Raw genomic sequence first — 20,247 nt, forward strand, 5'->3', positions numbered from 1 at the left:
TTCGTGTCATCAGGGAAGAAAAACATCCATTGATGTAAAAACCTGATCATTCAGTATATTCAGGTAGTGAGCTGACCTCAGTTTTTGGACACATAACGTCTCTGAACCTCGACCTGAGCAACTGAAGCAACCCCAGATCATAACACTGTCCCCACAGGCTTGTACTGTAGGCACTAGGCATGATGGGAGCATCACTTCATCTGCCTCTCTTCTTACCCTGATGCCCCCATCACTCTGGAACAGGGTAAATCTGGACTCATCAGACCACATGACCTTTTTCTATTGATCCACAGTCCAATCTTTATGCCCCGTAGAAAATTGAAGCCTTTTTTTCTGATCAGTCTCACTGATAAGTGGTTTTCTTAAGTCTACACAGCTGTTTAGTCCAAATCCCTTGAGTTCTCTTCTCATTGTGTGGAAATGTTCTTACTTTCACTATTAAACACAGCTGTGAGTTCTACTGTTGATTTTTATGATTTGATTTCACCAAACCTTTAATTGATCTCTGATCACGATCATTCAAGATTTTTCTCTGACCACATTTCTTCCTTGAAGATGATGGTTCATCTCTCTCCTTCCAGGTTTTAATAATGTGTTGGACAGTTCTTAACTCAGTTTTAGTAGTTTCATCAATCTCCTTAGTTGTTTTCTTTGCTTGATGCAGGTCAATAATTATATATATAACGTTATAAGATTATCTTTTTGAATGTGACCCACGTTATCTAAGTATATATGTTTAATATATAGGATTTCATGTCTTTATACATTCATAGGATATGTAATGCTGTCAGGGAATCTGGAATATATTTAATATATTTTTAGGTTTAATTTTGATGTTTAATGCTACCAGTGATCAAGTAAAGGATATCTATATATCTGTCTATGCACGCGCACACACACACACACACTAACATAATATATAAAAGTAATGCATTCATTGCACAATGGCCTTTAAAGTCATCTGAGTCTAGCCTGGTTTCAGACCACAAATGGGTTGATGTTGTACTCTATCAGCTAATCAAAGCTTTTTAGGTGGGATAAAGACTGTGAAGGTCATCTTCATGTGGTGGAGCCTGAAAAATGGCATCAGAAAAATGGCTACAAAAATGGTGACAAGCACTGATGGGATCATCGCAGCTGCAAAGGTTGTTGCGAGTCAGCTTATACAAAATTCAGAGCTCATGATATCACCTGTGCAGCAGGAACAAAATGAGCGTTCAGCATGACAGATTTCATCCTGTGTAGTGCATCATAGTGGAGCACAACCAACAATGAAACATGCATGTCAGGCTATTTTTCGCCTTTTCTCGCCAGGTTTGACAACTTCTTCGACATCAGCCATGATGGTGACCCAAAGAAGCACTGAGTGCTCCTCCAGTGGCCGGCTGTCAACATGGCAAAACAAAATAGGAATGTATTGTTGGTGCTGTGCGGGGAAACAGCGAACTGGGTCTCTGGCACCTTACCAATCACATTTACACTATGTCATGTCAAGTCTTGAAGACAGCAAGCTATGATTGGTTGGGATCAGGGTTTACATTAGCCTGCAAATGATGTTTTGTTGCTGGTTATTATGTGTAGAAAATATAAATGGTGGCAAATATGCCAAACAGACCACATAAAATACCTAAAATAAAAAACTGTATATTCAATAGAAATCAAATTACTTGTGATTATTTTCTGTCTGTGCATAGAGCTGAATTAAACAAGGGCTTGTAAGAACAACATTAATTGGTTCATCTGGCGCTGTCCACAGTACTGAAAGGAGTGCTGGGGGATTTAATTCTGGCATGTTAAATTAGCATTTAACCTTTTGTCCTGTTATATATGATCAGATCACTTGCGTGTCCACATGAGAAAATTACAAAGAAATGATTACTTGTGCTGCAGGAAGCACAGGAACCACTTTTTTCACCAAGTGAAGAAATGCAGGCAGTTTGCATAATCTGTTTTTTTTTTTTTTAAGCGCTTGGATATCAAATCATCGCTTAAATGGCCCTAAAAAGACAGAGCGCAGTCTTCGAGGTGAGAGACATATTTCTCTGGTTGATGGGAGAAGTGTGATGCAGACCTGCAGTCACAGCATAGAGACAGACAGACAGACAGACGGAGACAGAGACAGAGAGAAAGACAGAGAGCGCTCCTTTAGGACTGACTGCTGCGATATGTTTTCCACATGATCAAACTACTCATACAGTCACTCTAACATTTGAGCTCAGTTATAGCTGACTAATGTATGTAACTTTGCCGCCATATGAACAGGGGTTAAACAACCTGAAGTGAAACACGACTTAAGCGTGATGTGCACATCTGATGTGTGACCTCCCTCTCACTTCTCTCCTGATATTCTCACATCTACCTCCAAGAACTGAAGGTTCATTTTTACCTGGCCAGAATCTGTGATTGCTGAAACAGTGGAAAGCTGAACCAAGGCAATTTTGGTGAGTTTCATCTCGTTTCTGATTGAATTTAAATGTGTTTTAAGATGATGATAAAATTACCATCTCTGTCAGTGTTTCTCAAACTTTTTCTCCCGTGCACTACCTCAGAAAATGTTAAGCTCTCCAAGTACCACCTCTGTGTTTCGTGCCGTTTGGTGGTAGCAGGTGCTGTGCTGACACTTCAGTGACGCTTCTTAAGTAGCTGTTTTCAACACAGTAGCTTGAAATGTTCTCCTCCTGAGCTGCGCTTCTCTTTGTTCCTGTTTGAAGCCATGACTGCATTTTACCTCTGCTTACAATCTTTTCATCACAGTTTAGCTCGTAACTGCTGGTAATCAGCATGCTACCTGCAAGATCGTGACTATGTAGCAGGTTGATACTGAAACAAAAATAATATATAATAAGTAAAAATGTATTTTAACTTACATTTCAGTTATCTCATATTTTGGTATTTCATTTGAAATTTTGCTGCATTTTGAGTAATATATTTTTGAAATAATTTCATTTTAATGGTGTCTATATAATATATAATATTAGGTTTATTTCTGGTTAAACATAAAGGTACAGACACACTGTACAGATCTATAATATTGTCAGACACTTAGAATACCAATCTCAGCCTGTCAGTGACCTGAAACGAACCACAATTTAAACATGTTTCTGCATGCATGTGCACATCATGTAATGTTCTCCAGTACTTAAACAAACAGGACTAAACCTCTGCTTATATGCAGTAGATTCTACCGCAGGAGGAAAGTAGTTCCTACATGAAACTGCTCACAACAAAGTTCATGGATTATCTTGAGTGACCAGGTCAAGAGACATGGCTGTTGAGTTGTACGTATGAATTATTTTTGTGGCACTTTTTTGGCGCTTTGAGCACCACAGGACTAGTTTTATTGAGTTCCATTATATTGGAGGGAAGGCAAACACTTCTAGGCAACTCAGAACAAAATGGTATTGAGGATAAATAGAACTACAAACCAGAGGAAAAATAGGAATTTTTGATTTGGGGGTGAACTGTCCCTTTAATATTTACCTAGCAGGTATCATTGTATCGATCTTCTCATCTCACTCTGAAAAAGTGGATGAGCGGATTTTCCAAAATGACAAACGACTTGTTTCAAACCGAACATTTCTTGTATCAGCATGACAAATGTTATATGAATGAATGTAACGGTGGCGAGACGTACACATCACTCACTGCTGATTGGGCAAAATGAAAAATGCTTCCAGACAAAACACGACTGACGTGAATAAAACGTCAGACTTGAATAATGCAGTGAAAACAAAACGGCACTTAAGGCTGATTATCAAGCTACTTTTTGCCCCGCATATCTTAAAGCATCACAACAAATGATACAGAGGCTAACAAATGCCATTTATTTATCCCTCTGTTGTTTATATGAAAATAAGAATAATGCCTGACTATAAACACATCACTTCACCGTCACCTGGTCTTTGATTACTCTCGTCTCCTCTCTGCTCATTGTTTGATTAAATGACAGTTTGTTTGATTAAAATCAGCTGCGGCCTGATTGGAATAACCTGTCATTTTAATCAAAATGATCCCGCACTAAGCCAGTGGCTGGCTGCTGTTTGATGAAAATTACCTGCTGTTGGGTTGCAATTACCTGCCTGATTATTCACCAGAAACAGCCTTATCAAAACACCTTGGGCCTTTTGAAAGATTAAAGAGGACTTGTAGTTTCTATCTTACAAGAAGGTACACTGAAATATTCATACGTCTGTTTGTGTCAACTGCTTCTTCAACAAGATACATCCAGACTGACCCCAGCTTTTCCTTCATCCTGCCGTATTGGATAATTTCACAGGAAAGAATAAAATGATAAGTGAGAATCAAATGGATTCATAACAAACAGATCAAAATCCTGAGCACTGATTGAAATAATGGAAGAAATCACAGCAGCCATTGAATGAAAGCAATATACAGTGTTTTTTTTTACTGATTTAAAAAATGCATTTGATACAAAAGACCATGGCCTCGAACTGTCCAAATTACAGGCTTATGGAACTAGGAAGAACTGTATATATCTGAATAAAAAGTTATTTAGATAAGTTTGTTGGTAATAACTCATTATGAAAGTTATATGTGAGTCCAACAAGGCTTGATTTTGGGCCCCAAACTTTTTATTTTATATATCAATGACATTTATCTCATACATATCTCATCATACATTTATCTCATAATTTAGATTTTTTTTAATCTTATAATTATAACTTTTTATCTTATAATTTAGATTTTTTTTTTTACTGTTATAATGATGATCTCATAATTTAATTTGTTTTTAAAAAATCTCTTACATATGATACCATGGAGATATTTTTTTCTTTCACTGGCAGCAATGGGCCTCCATCAAAGACAGTTAAATATAGTATAGTATGTGAAATGATCAAATTTAAGAGGTGGTTTGATGAAAAATGATCAAATTATCCTTGAGATGGAATAAAACTAAACTTATGGCTTTCAATAATCAAAAAAAATAACGATCATATCACAATGATAAGCCTGTAGAGAAAAAAAGGGACATTATACATTTACTGACTGATATTTATGTTGAGATAACTGTTATTCATGGTATTTGAGTAGCTGAATCTTTTTACTGACTGTATTTGAATATGTATTGTTGAAGTTTTTGTATGTGATCTGTGAAAACAAGGCCATCTGTATTTATGTTATGTTATTATTAAGAAAGGTGCAGACAATATTGTAAAATATAATTATAAAATATGTAAGATTTATCATCCTCCTACTCCTTTTGTGGCCATGGAACATATTTTAGTTGTTTTTGTTAGCGCACCATCTGTTTTGTGAAACTGACACCAGTAAATACACTGAAATGAGCGAAATAAGGGAAAGTAAACTACTTATTGTCTAATTGTTGTTGCACTTATGCTGCATTGAGGCTTGAGGCTCAAATTTTCTTCTACTTATTAAGTATTGTGCACGCCCATCATTAACAATACATTGTACTGTTGTTACAGCCTGTAAATGGTTTCATTTATTTTCCTTATCCCACTCTGAGGCAAAAATACATTTTCCAGTGATTGTTTTAACTGCATTTTGCTCCAGTGAGGAAATAAATCATCATGTGTTCCAGTGCTTTTCTGATCAGGCATCTTGAAAATAGGGTCTAATAAATAGGGTGGAAATTAGTTGTAGACTATGTTTAAAATATGCCTCATCAATGTTCTTATGTGCTTCATCTATTTCTCAGGATGATGATTGAATAAAACATGTTATTATAAAGAAAGGGGCAGGTAATATAATAAGATTTACCTTCGATTATGGAATTTGTATAAGTTGTTTTTGTTAGTGTACCATCTGTTTTGTGAAATTGACACTGGAAAATACACTGAAATGAGCAGAAATAAACAAAATTAAACTAAACTAAAATATTTATCGTCTAATTATTGTTCCAGTTATGCTGCGTCGAGGCCATTTTCTTTTCCGTTTCGTGCACGCCCATCATCAACAGAACGTTGAGCTGTTGTGACCTTATGAATTCTCCCTTTGGGGATTGAGGAATTGCCAATACATCCATTTCTGTGTTTTAGGAGAATATTAAGGTGCATTTGTGCAAGTGGGTGGCATCAGGAGGAGTGGACTCCAGCTGTTTGGTATTTGCAACAAGGCTCAGAATGCACCATGAAACTGTTCCTTTGCATTATGGTTATTGCTCACCAGGGTACATTATCTTTCCATTACATCAAGCAGTTTGATAGAGTCATCCTCTCAGGGCACTTCTAATTTCTAGCGGTACGTCTGGGATTTCTCATAAGCGCTGCCTTCCTTTTGCTGATAGCAGCTGATCCTTGTTCCACACCCTGCCTGTAATGTTGCTTCATTTAAGCTTCACTCATGCTGCAGAAAGCAAATACACTGATGCTGCCGTGTGGTGCTAGAAACAGTTCACCAGTCTTCATCTAGCTGGACTCTGCACCCGCATGTTTATTATGTACCCCTGAGGATGTTTTTAGTGCTGCCTCCTCGCTAATGCATTCGGGGGAGCGGATAACACATTACCTGCATTCGACTCGTCGGCAATAAACGGTTAAATTCTTGACAAACGTTGTTTCTTCACTGAACTAGTTTTCCTTGTGTGAGTCATTTTTGGCCTGACATTGCCAAGTCCTGTAAGGATAGTAATTGGATTTCCAGAATAAGCGAAAATCTCCTTTCTCTCCGTGCCCTGCTCTAGTAATTGAGGTTAAATGAAATGGTCAACCATGCACTAAACCTCAGTGGGTGTTCGGCAGCAGGGGTGTGCAGCATAAAGAAGAGTCTAATCTTGATTCTCAGTGTTTAAACTTGCTAAAATATTTCAAATGACAAATAGAGCAGGATAGAAAGTGTTAAAAGGTGTCAAGATTGACTTGATTCTAGCTGTGTAGGTCCACTGGTGTCGCGTGGCTTTCACAGGAGATTGCAATTTGTTGGTGCAACCCACTGACCACAGTCAACAGTCTACCTCCATGTCTGTCCAGACTTTTAGATAATATGTAGTCAAGATTTTGAAGGAATTCAAATAAGGGTATTAAGTGTATATTTTTGCAAAGTGGAAGTTAACAGTATATTAATACGTGTGATTCCAGTAAATAATTTCCAGTGAGAAACTGTCTGTATTTTTTGGAGATGGGAAGTAACTAAGTGCAAATACTTTGTTACTTTACATAACTAGATTTTTGAGGTATTTGAACTGTACTTGAGTATTTATTTTCCTGACAAATTTTTACTTTTACTCCCTACATTCCATACATTATATATCTGTACTTTCTACTCCTTACGTTTTCAAAACAGGCTCTCTACTTTAGTTTTAATGCAGGATGAAACAACATAAAAAGACGTAACAAGACAAGAAAAGATGTAACAAGATGAAAACCAGATAAAAGATAGAAGACAAAAACTCCATAAAAGACACAATATGACAAAAATGCCATAAAAGGTGCAACAACACAAAAATAATGTAAAAGATCTAACAAGTTGAAAACAATGTAGCAAGAGGAAAACAATGTAACAATGAATAACAAGACAAAAGTGATCTAATGAGATGTAACAATAAGAAAACTACATGAGAATATGTAAAAAAACAAAAATAATATAAAAAATGTAATTAGACAAAAACAACTTAAAATATGTAACAAGATGAAAACCATATAAATGATAGAAGACAAAAACTAGACGCAACACGATAAAAACGCTGTAAAAGGTGTAAAAAGACAGAAACAATGCAAAAGACAATACAAACAATACTTAACAAGACAATTACATAAAATGTGAAATGAAAACAATGAAAATGAAAATGACATAAGAGACGAAAATGATGTAAAAGATGTAATAAGTCAAAAACAATGAACCAATGCATAACAACACAAAAAGGATGTAATAAGATGTAACAATACAAAAACTAAGTGAGAATTTGTAACAAACAAAAATGATGTGAAAGATGTAAGAAGACAAAACTGATATAAAGCATGTAACAATGAGAACAACCTGAAAAATGTAACAAGACAAAACAGAGGAAAGCTCAACCGTGGAGAAAAGTTGAGGTTGCATTATATTTGCAGATACAACTGTTAGAAATGTCAGAGGCTGTACTTTTTCACTTTTACTTGAGTAAAAATCAAAATCAAATCAGTTCTTCTACTTTTACCAGTCTTTTTTTTTTTTACACAAGTATCTGTACTTCTACTTGAGTACAAAATGTGTGGACTTCTGCCACTTCTGCTATTTTTACAGTGGAGGACAGAGGACTGATAGAAAGCTGAACATTATGATGTCACAGTTGACCTTTGACCTTTTGTAATATAAAATGTCATCACCTCATTATTGTATTCTGTTTGATGTTTTTTTGGAGAATTTGTCATAATTAGCCTATGAATTCTTGAGTTATGGCCAAAAAATGCTGACCTTTGACCTCCACAATCTAATCAGCTCATCCTGTGGGGGTAGTGAAATTCCCTCCAGACATTCCTGACATATCAGGTTCACAAGAATGGGGTGGATGTGAGGTCACAGTGATCCTGACCTCTGACCACCAAAATCTAATTAGATCATTCTTGAGTGGACAGGGATGCACGGTATATATCAGGGCCAATATTGGCCAATAACTGATCACAGATATATCTGTCTATCATAGTATATCACTCAGTGATTATCAGCTATATTAATATCTGTGTTGACGGATTATGTCTAAACGTTTAATTTGAATTCACAGGCAAAAGGCTCCATAAAAGCCAAAGTATGTTTGTAAGCTTTATTGATGAACTTTACTAGAAAAGATATAAGAACATTTGAAGAGTCAGAACTGTTCTTTGTTTTTAATGATGTCAGTTTGATTAGGTTCACTCAGAGATATGGAATATTAAATCATCCATCTTTGCTCACTACATCTCAACCTCTCTTTCCTTCCAGTGTCCATAAACTACAAATCACATGAAAAAAAATTGCAATGTATTTTTATGTAACATAACTTTTATATAAATTACACAAAAGGCAAATCATTCATAGGCGATCATATTGACCAAACTATAATTGTGTCTGTCTATAAAAACTTAACAAGTGTTCTCAATTTCCAATTTAATTTCCAATAATAATTCATTAATTAGACTTCATTAAAAATAAAGTAGGGGAGACCTGGGACAGCTGTAAGCACTGAAATTGAAAACATTGAAACAAAGTATCCTTACTTAATATGAATAGCAATGTTTCCCACTTTTTTTGGTTTTATATTTGTACTTCTTTTCACAGTCTTTTCCCACAGGCTGTGATTATCTTTTGTTTGTGTTCTAGGAGGAAATGTGTTATTAATATTATTTAAAAAGCATTTTTATATTAGAAAATACATTTAATTGTTTCTCACTCTGAATAACTCTAGATTAATCTAAATTTTGAATTAGATCACTGATGGTTATTATCCTGCAGAAAAATACTTGGTGAATATATGCAATCATTACCATTTACTACACACAATGGTGTGGATATTGATAACTATTATAAATAAATTTGACAAAATTTACATTTTGGTGTTATTTGATTTTTAAAAAAGATAAACTAATAGAACAAATGCATTATTCTCTTAGTCTGGTATTTATAATGAGAGATAATAGAGTTTGGAAGTCAAAGGTCGAGTAATCCTCCTTTTTATAGAATCAAATAACTAACTAAAGCAAAAGAAGAAAAAATGGACAGCAGCATGATAAGAGCTACCTAAAATGCCAGAAACAATCTTTGGGAAAAACTTATTTCACATGTATTTTGATTCACCTCTGCTAACATGGAGGGGGCAGGATTTATGACCTGTACTGCAGCCAGCCACCAGGGGGCGATCAAGATATTTCGGCTTCACTTTTGGGGAGCTGTCATGTTGTCCAGCTTTATATACATCAAACTCACCAAACATCCTCTGCGTCCACATCGCACTCAGCCCCAAACTGGCAAATATCACAGGTGGAGGTTTCCTTCCCGGCCTCGGCTGAGCCCTCTCCTCCTAAAAGAGACAGAGGAAAACTTTTAAAGTCTATTTGTAGATTTGTAACAACACCTTCTGTTTGTCTTAAACATTAAGAGGCATATTCATTCAGACCTGTAACAAAAAGCCTGAAACAATGCACCTCTCACAATTCAATATGACCGTGAGAAATCAGCCTTGGACGACTCAAGTACATTTACATTTCTGTCATATCCCACCATAATCCCACTGAAGCTATCTCCTTCATCCTTTCACTCCTTCCCCTTTTTTCTCCACCCTTCTCCTACTCCTCGCCAGACTCTCATCTATCACTCCAGATATCCCTGCTGATCTCTTTGGAGTCCCTCTTTTATTTCATCGTGCTGATTCTCTCGCACCGTGAGTGCGACGACTCCTTGGCGGTGGTGTGGGTACTGGCGTCAGGCTTATGGCGGCTTAGGGACCCCGCCGGTGCATATCACACTTCATGAGCGGCCGAGGGGGGGTGGGGGAGAGGGAAGAAAAGAAGAAAAAAGTAAAAAAAAAAAAAAAGCAATCTGGCCAATCTCAAATTGCATTCTCCGACCACAGAGGACTCTTCCAGTCTCTGCATGCTTTCACTCTTCTTTGCTTTCCCCTCGGCCCTCTTCTCCATTAGAAAAGCTCTATTTTTAAACTTACTGGGGCCCATGAGGACAACTTTGGAAAAGAAGACGAAGAGGTGGAACTTGGCATCATTTCCCCATGTCATATCTTTAATCTCCCCAACACACACACACACACACACACACACACACACAAACACACACACACACACACACACACACACACACTCAGACGCCCAAGCCGCCGCCATGCATTGCTCCCTTGTGTCGCCTCTTTCATTTTCCCCTCTGAAACTTTTGTTATTTCTTGTGATCCCTGGCGACATGCTGGATGAATTGGAAAGAACTCTGGTAGAGAGGTTTAACCTGATTTTCCGCTGCCGAGCTTAACTTGGGTTTGACTCTTATTTTAAGGTCAAAGTCAGTTAACTTCACTCCGCTGTCTTTCACTGTTGAATCTAGTTAGCAATTGACTTGCCTCCTCCAGAACTCTCAGCTCGGATTTCGTGGCTGTTGGGTCAGATTATCCCAACAGCTTCATTCGCCTCTCTTGCCTGTGTCCAAAAACACAATGCAGCCTACAAGAGTGAAAAGTTCCTTTGCTAAGGATGTTAAGCTACTTTCAAACGTCCTGCCTTTACTTTCAGTGTGATTTTTTTTTTTTCTTTTCAAGCCGAGTCTGAAGCTGCAGGTGTTGGACGGCAGCCATGGCGACGAGGCAACACGTCCTCTGAATGCTGAGCATTTGCAGTCAGGTGGTGAGATGTACATTCTGTATTCACAGCTTTGGTTCGGCTTTACCGTTAGGTCACCGGACTGACAGGGCTACAAGGTATGAAGCTGCGTTGGCACAAAGCCCAAAAGTGGAGCTTTCACGGCAAATCATCTTAGTGTTGACTGAAAAAATAATTTCATCTATATTCCCATATATTATTCTCAAATCCGATCTATTTAAAGCTCCATTGGAGCTTCGTTTGTTTACATTTTCTTGAAAAACAGGTTCCCTATTTGATGATAAAATTATTGGAAGCAGAGTAAAGACATAAAACATTTTGCATAAAGACATCTCATGAAGTGCACTGCATTAAAAACACACATAATTGCACAAAGGATACTCCATGGGCCTGGAACACTTTGGGACACAGCTGTCAGTAAACACAGTTTGTTGCTGCATCTACAAAGGCATGTTAAGACTCAGACATGCAAGCAAAAGCCGTTTATCAACAACATCCAGAAAAGCTGCCAACCTCTCCGGGCCTGATCTCATCTGAGATGGACCTACAAGTCCACGTTTCAGACTGTTTTCAGGAATCATGGATGTCGTGTCCTCCGGGCTAAAGAAGAACAGGACCATCCAGACTGTTTCCAGCTCTAACTTCAAAAGACAGCATCTGTGATGGTATGGGGGTGTGTTAGTGCCCATGGCATCATGGGTAACTATCACATTTGTGAAGGCACCAATAATGCTGAAAGGTACATTCAGCTTTTGGAGCGACATATGCTGCCATCCAGACAACGTCTTTTTCCAGAGGTGTCCCTGTGACACAATGCCAAGACACATTCTGCACATGTGAAAGAGTTTGGGTACTAGACTGACAAAATCTGACAACGGAGACACTGCACAGTTGAGCAACTTAAGACTTACATCAGGCAAAAATGAGTAAAAATTCCACTTTCAGAACGTCCTCAGTTCACAAACGCTTACAGAGTGTTGTTAGAAGAAGAGGTGATGTATCACAGTGACAAACATGCTCTTGTCACAACTATTTTGGAAGATGTTGCAGGCATCAAAGTCAGAACGAGTGTGTAAGTTAATCAGTTTGAACATGACATGTCTTGTCTTTGTACTGTATTTAACTGAATATAAGCCAAAGATTTTTGCAAATCATTGCATTCTGTTTTTATATATGTTTTACACAATGTCCCAATTTTTCTGTAATTGAAGTTTGCATTTTTGCTTATAGTTTCATGGTCTTGTGGATATAAGTATGCACAGGCAGAAAGACCAGAAGGTAATAAGAATGAAAAGGTGGGGTTATTTAATAATAATAAGTTGCGAGCCCATATGGAAAAAATATAGATGTTGCTACGTTACCAAATGTTTCTGTTTTATCTGAAACTAAAATTATGAAACTACTATAAAACTACTATTAGTAGATATGTGTAATATCAAACTTACATGAGTTGGGCAAAGATAAATGAAACCGAAAGTTTGTAAGTATTGTATAAAAACCTTACAAGACATATAAGATACATACATGTATGTGGCATACAACTAATATATAATGTACATAAAAAGCAAATGTCTTTATGACTGAGATGTTTAAATATTTAGTTAAAAACTACAAACAAAGGGCAGCCCCAGTAGTGCATATAAAATCATACATAATGTTTATGTGACTTATGTTGTATGACAAAAATGCAAAGTGGGCCACTTTCATGAGTTAATCATAATATGTCGTATTAGACACATAAGTCTTATAAGGCCTACAATACATTTAAAGCATAAAAATTTACTACTGGAAATTATTTGTATTTCTTTTCCATATTGGTGGGTTGTATCCATGTCAGCTGTCTCTCTTGACTGTCATTATTCAACAAAACTTTATCTGTAAAATTTCAGTTCACCACTGAGCTCACTGATTTTTCTACAGCTTCTGACAGAAATCCGAGAGGAAACACTTGGTCGCACATCAGTATAAAAAAAAAACTGTCTTTGTACCCTTTTCATTAAAGGGGCACTCCGCCAATTTTACTAATGAAGCTGAGTTTACTGCTCACGAGGAGCATCAGCCTGTGAGACAGTTGTATAATGTCTTCAGCAGCTCTGGAGGGAGCTTTCCAAGGTGCTAGCCAACTACTAATCCCAAAATAACCCTGATGATGTCCTCAGTGTGGGAAAAGTAAGATCCAGAGATTTGGGAGCATGAGACACATTAGGGACTAAAAGTCTGGATATCTTGTTCTCTGCCACACACATTTTATTTTCTTTTTTAATAATCTGTCTCTTGGTTCATGATGTTATGGAAGTGCAATGCTAAATCACTTTAAGTGGCTAATTTAACCAGTTCCAAATCAGTGTGCATATAAAATAACAAACTGGAATGATCAAAATTACACAGCTGGGAAATGCTATCTATAAAAAGTACTGAAACATTAAAAAACATTAAAAAAAATAAAACAATATTTGAAGCTCTAATTTATTTCATCACTTCAGGCCCTGCAAAATATTCCTAGAACATCCCGGTACAAATATGCACATATTTAACATGTCTATAACATTTAAAAATATGGCCATGTAATTCTTCATTACTCATCACTGATGAGAAATGAATCATATTCATACCCGTCAAATTTATCTTAGTTTCAATTTCTCACATCTGTGCTGTTGTAATGACTCAGTAGTGTGTTTATTATATTGCTTTCTTCTATCAGCTCGAGCACTTTTAATTCCTAATACTGTAGGATAATATTCAAGCCCCAGATACTCGGAATCTTAAACTTGACATGATGCAACAGCATATTTTCATTAGACGCTCCCCAGTCTTGAACCCCATTGGTTATTGTCTAACAATGATTTAGCCTCTAGGGGCAACAGCCAATGTTTCGGTGCTTCTGATGTAGCCAGAGTACTGTGCAACGGTCAACATTTATGGTCTGATTTGCAACTTGTGACGAGAACGGAGCTGAAATTGAGCAAAAACAAGTATTTTGCATATTGCCACGTATATAGGAATGCAGATACATTTTTCAAAAAGCTAATGAAAAGCTAAAACATCACATGATGGCTGATGAGTTCCAAGATTGCACTATGGCCAATGTGTTCTGTCTGTTTTGCTGTCCACACAGGCTGTCTACCTGCATACGACCAAAGCCCGCTCAAAAGTGATTGGTCAGTACTACTTTCCTGCTACAAAGAGAAACCATAACGCTTCTAATACTAAAATCTTGTCATCTGCAGTCATATGCAAATATCTGCTTATAGAGATTAGACCCTCCCTGTCATGGCAAAGAAGAGAGCTGCAGGGACGACGTAGGCCAACCTGGAAGTTAGCATCACTCTGGTTACCTCCACAAAAAGCCATTGGGATTTTTCCATTGGATTTTGAATTAGTGCAGAAAATAAGGTCTGTGGTGAACAAAAGTTCACACATTTTGTTCAGTGATAATCTTCACAAATGAACACCACTTTTATGGTTTTTGAGGATTTTTGTAAATGCAGTTGGAAGAAGTAAAAAGCTAACATTAGGCTACTGAGTCACGACCGCATGACTCAGCATCACCACCACTAAGAGACTAGTGTTTGCCGTGGCGACGTTAAATATCCATGACAACCTCTGTAGTCTCATTTAGCCACTTGTCTACAATCGCCTTTTTAAGACAAGTAAAAGCTAGAACAAAGTGTGAAAATCTCACAGGCATCTAAGATAAGATAGGATGGCTTTATTGTTTCGGTACAAATACAATGAAATGTTGTTTGGAGCAATCTTATAGATGCCTGTTCAAGAATAAAGACCATACAAAATGCAAAGAAATATAGAGACACCTGTATACAATATAATATACAAAATATGATATAAAATATAAAAAGAGGGAAAGGTTACATAAAGTAGATACTGCACGTAAGTGATGCTTTATAGAGGAAATATTGCACTTGAAGATTTATTGCACAGAATAGATTATAGTTTAGGGTGGGGGTTAAAAAATACAGTCAGTATCAGCAGAAATGGTTCACATGATCAAGATGTCTAAGTGTTTAAATGTTTTTACATGGTTAAGGTCTATAACCAAAAACCCACTCAGAAAAACAATTGACTTTGAGATAAAGGAACCAAAAGTGCTAATATGCAAACTGATTTTCTGCAGCACTCTATGCCCTTGTCTATAACAATCCATTTGTTATAGATGTGTTGTCTCCACTGTATGATTGCCTTCTGAGCAACAAAAGAAATTACACAATTCACAGTACTCACAGCCTGAGTATTCTTCATGACTAGTAAAGTGATCATGGTGTGTAAAATGTGTTTAAAACTCACTAGTGGAAGCAGCACTTGCAAAACTTTGTGTCTTCATTCATATGCTTTCAAGGCGTGTTGCCAGTGTTGTTCTCAAGTGTTCCACTGTGCATGACAGTTCAATTATATGGACTTGTTTTTTTTTTTCTCACATCACAGCATTGAAGCACTGTTGAGGCTGAGACTGCAGCAGATCGAATTAGCCAGTTGTGACTATTTGACCACTGACGTAAATGTAATTTCCCTCATTGCCACCCGTCGTGTATGTTACGGTGTGTGAAATTTGCGCAGGGCTCTCACAGGGACCGGAGCTAGCCAGTGTCTCCAGCTGCTCTGTACTCTGTCAAGTGATCAGCTCCACATAAAGGCTTGTGGGCAGGCAGGCATGTAAGCTCTCCCACGACTCTCCTCTCACAGGAGCGCAGAGTCGTGGTATTTCTTTCAAGTGTGCGCGTGCACGCACAACGCAAGTGCCGACATTGCCTCCTTTCCCTCTTTCTTCTGTCCTTGTCTCCCAAACACTACAGTGAGCGCATCTTGTATTCGCACTCACACAAGCACGCTGTTCCCCAGGTCCCCGTACGCGCTGCTGCAGGCACAATTACCAAAGGCGACTGGGGACAGGCAGTGTTTTCCACTCCTCAAATCCCTGATAGAGTCTCCTGTAGCACTAACACAACATCTCCCCTGTTTCTGCGTCTGCTAATCCTTCGAATCAGGAGACACGGCAGGGTAATGACTGAAATGATTAGCCCCTTCCACTGCCCCCGCAATCACCCCCCACCAGCTCCTACATCACCCAGTATCGATCCGCGCCTGGACCAGACCTGTCAGCTGGCCTCCTCCGTGACTACATGTTCTAGCTTCACCTTCATCTCTACCAAATCTTTTATTTCCCCCTTTGTTCCTTTTGTTTCAAGGAGTTTCTCTGCGCAAATGTAGCTTTTGTGTGACTTTAGTCGAAGAAGAAAAAACTTTCACACTAAGTTGAAGAGATTAGAGTGAAATGTGAGTTAAAGGGGAGTTAAGCAGGTTAAAAGATAAAACAACAGAGGATCAAAAGACGGTGGATCATCCACAAAGGTCTTGTGGACCGTCATCCATGGGTTAAAGAGTGCCTTTAATCCCCTTACTGGTGTCTGGAGCTTGTCCATGCTGCAGACACATTTATTCATGTATGTAAGCACACAAATTCACATCAAAAAACACAACAGAATCCCAAGACCGTGACTTGTGCATTTAAACCCGAGACTCCTCTTGTGACGCTACTCATGCCCTCACCAAGCTTTTTTCCACTGGAGAAAATGGGAGAAGGTTCGCTGTGAGGGAAGAAACCAGTGTGACAAGCTCGGAGCTCATTTAACTGCAGCAGCTGTCCGAGCTGCTCTGGTGAGAACAAGCACTGGTCGACTGGTTCTGCTACTGTAAGTTGTAAAATAGGAGCAGGGACAGACTGCGTGGTAAAATATCTGTGATGATATAGCAAATAACTTCAGTTTAATATCTTATTTAAAAGTGTTGTCACAATGGAAGCAATGAATGTAGATTGCTATTTGCACATTAAATATTAACTTAAAGCTACTACAAGGAGTTTTTAACTGGTTATGAAACAGTCCCAATTTATTACTGACGCTTCTACATGATCTACATAAGTTAATGTGACCATTTAGTCATTCTTAATGGCTGCCACCAGGTCAGATTCTCCTCCGTGTTAACATTTTCAGAGCCAAAGTTACAGTGAATGGTGTGTTAGCCAGTTAAAAAGAAGCAAGACAAGATTTTTATTAAGACAATTTCATTTTTTATGTTATATTTTGTGGTTATTACAGTTTAAACACCACCACTTTTGTCTAGACAGGTTCCTAAAATCAACAAAATTTGTAGCAGATTTGACTAACCTTCATTTAAATTAAGTATAAATTTGAGACACAAAGTAATTAATCACACAAGCTCTTTTTACTGTGAATATTATAACATGTCCTCATACCTAAATGACAGTAGTTATAGATAATAAGTAATAATTTGCCAGTGACTCCCAAAACAACATATTTGACCGTTCCCAAAATGATATATATAATTGTTGAAAAGTGACAGCAACACTTGGTTAACTATGTGAAATGGTCGCAGTTTAGTTGGGTTTAGGCACCAAAACTACTTAGTTAGGTTCAGGAAAAGGTTCAGATAAGTGTGTGTAAGAGCAATGTACACTCACAGGATTGCAATTTACCCAAATAAAGCCCAAATAAATACATTTCATTGTACTTTATTGAAGGATATTGTCGTTGGGGTTGTGTAGCTCCTTTAAGGAAACCGTACAGTGTTCATGGAGTATATGGATGAGATAGTGAGAGAAAACAGGCGGCACACTGAGAGTGATGGTGCTGCTAACGGAGCAGAGGACAATTAGCAGTAATTTGTCAGTCTGGCAGTAAATGTACAGTACAGGTGACAGTGAGCCAGGTAATAAATGCTGCAACTTAAAAAGCCTGGTGCATCCCTTTAATGTGTTGAATGGGTACCATTCGCATCTGTATGAGTTTCCGAGGGGCGGAGTTCCTCCTTTGCTCCTGTCATAATTACTACGGCCACTAGAGGTCGCCACCTAACAATAAACATAGAAATGGGTGGTTGTAAGCTGCTTGCACAAATGACTTGGACTGTTACAAAGTTGCAGAATAAGCTGAATGGAGATCACTTGTTTCTATCATGCTGTGAAGGGGCTTTAAGCATCTGGAAGGTCATTTTTCCGGCAACAACAATAATGTGACCCTTGGACTATGTTTGGACAAAAGGAACATTACAAAAATATCTGAATGTGGAGCAAATTCCACAAATTGGCTACACAAATTTGACCATTAGAAGTACAGATGTACACTGATCTTGAACTTTTCCAGGTAGCTCTATCAGGGATATTTTTCGAATCTTTCCAAACTCTCTTTTATTCTGTTATTTTCCTACAGTCTGTTCTCCTTTTCTTTCTTCCATGAACTGGAGTCTTAAAGCTTTGGTATAAGCGTTGCTCTATTCATATTCTTTCATGTGTTTGCTGCACATGATTTTGCATTGACTTCATCTGCAATCACACATCACCTTGCATTCAGTCTGAACAGACCTTGAGCCATGTTTATGAAAAGTACCAATCACAGAGCAAGCATGTCAGCTAATCTCACCTTTTGCTGGATATTATGGTATATAACAGTATTGGAGTATTTGTTCTATACGTGCACATTGTCTACTATATGTAGGACACATGTAGTACACTGATGGTGCCTTTCTGCCTGTAGAAACATCAGTGAAACACAATGTTTTAGACAGAGATCATTCATTTGAGTGAGCATACGCAGAAAAATGGGAGAGTATTTCTCCGAGTGAACGTAAACACGCACAAAGACACACACCCAAACACAGACAGGAGATTTAGGGCACTCTAGCATGCGGCTATCATACGGATGATGAATGAAGCCCACACACCCCTGGAAAACAGAGCAAGACCACTACGACCTTGGTTCCAAACACACTGGGGAGAGACGGAGAGGAGGGGAATGAGAAAGAAGGCATGGGCTGATACATCCTACACACGGCTCTGTGTGTGTGCGTGTGTGTGTGGTCACAGAAAAAGATTCGGTGTGAACCCCACATGGCTCACTGTTGTTACTGAATCCCTCCTTCAAAAGGTTTAGACTGGGCTCAGCCTAAACATGTTTAAAGCCATTTATTCAAACTCCCCGGAGTGTTGCACAGATTTGTTAGGTTCATATGGGCATGTGTGATGGCCACGTGTGATCCTATCATAATGCAGCGTTTTACATGCATGAAATCCCTACTGTAGGCTGATATGGATATTACACACGGAGAACTGGTTAAGCACAATCAAACTGAAAATATAATGATTTAATTAGGGCTGTACTGCTCATAATATGACACTCAAATTCTAACACGAGTACTGCATTTTTGCATGTCTGTTGATTCTGTTTAAACCCAGTATTTCTGCACAGCTGCAGATTAAGATTAGGCTACACTCAAATTGTTAGTGTTACACCATTTGCAGTAGGATTGTTTCCGACTGATCCAAACATTTCCAATGACTCCAGACCGCCGTAAAGTCCAAAAGTTCAAGGTTTTTGTTGGTTATTTCCTGTTTTATTTTGTAGATTTTTTTTGTCCTTTCCTCTTTTTCTTTGAGTTTACCTCCTGTCTTTGCTCTTTTCTAGCCCATTTGTCTCACCTGTGCCTGGTAATTTCCTTGTTTATCTATGCTGCATTCAAGACAACTCAGAACTCGTAAATTTCCAACCTCCTACTCAGAAAAATACAATGGAACATAACTCAAAGTCAGAGTCAGAGTTCCTAGTTGTGGGACAAATCCATCTACCCTGACTTCACAGAGAAGTCGCTGTATGACGTCACACAACAACAGCAGCACCCACTGAAGCCTTAAATAATAGATACTGTCATGTAATAAAACCTGTTCTTCATGTAAACTGACGTCTTAATATATCCCCAACATTATTAAGTGACAGAAAATAAAATGTACATAGGTGTCATCAATTTGTCACGCTCAGCCATGTTTTTTGTGTACTTTAGGCACTAAAATTTCAGCTGGGAAATCCTGACCTCCACCATTGTCTGGAACGCAACATTAGTCCTTGTGTTTCTCTGTTTCTGTGTCAGTTTGTTGTTGCCCTTGTGTATCAGTCCCCTTTGGATTTATGTT

The 20,247-nt window shown here is 38.0% G+C and overlaps 1 protein-coding gene across 3 annotated transcripts in view; it reads right to left on the reverse strand.

Annotated features, from left to right (window-relative positions):
• The window catches only part of tmeff2a (transmembrane protein with EGF-like and two follistatin-like domains 2a), a 210,073-nt gene that overhangs the window by 35,633 nt on the left and 154,193 nt on the right, over positions 1-20,247 (reverse strand). For all 3 annotated transcript variants that reach the window (XM_084724265.1, XM_084724264.1, XM_084724262.1), the window contains exon 5: positions 9,859-9,952. In XM_084724265.1, coding sequence (XP_084580391.1) covers positions 9,859-9,952 — 94 coding nt within the window. The remainder of the gene's footprint in view (positions 1-9,858; positions 9,953-20,247) is intronic.

The sequence above is a fragment of the Lutjanus erythropterus genome, chromosome 8 (genome assembly GCF_056507025.1).
Source record: "Lutjanus erythropterus isolate fLutEry1 chromosome 8, fLutEry1.hap2, whole genome shotgun sequence".
In the NCBI taxonomy this organism is placed as follows: domain Eukaryota; kingdom Metazoa; phylum Chordata; class Actinopteri; order Lutjaniformes; family Lutjanidae; genus Lutjanus; species Lutjanus erythropterus.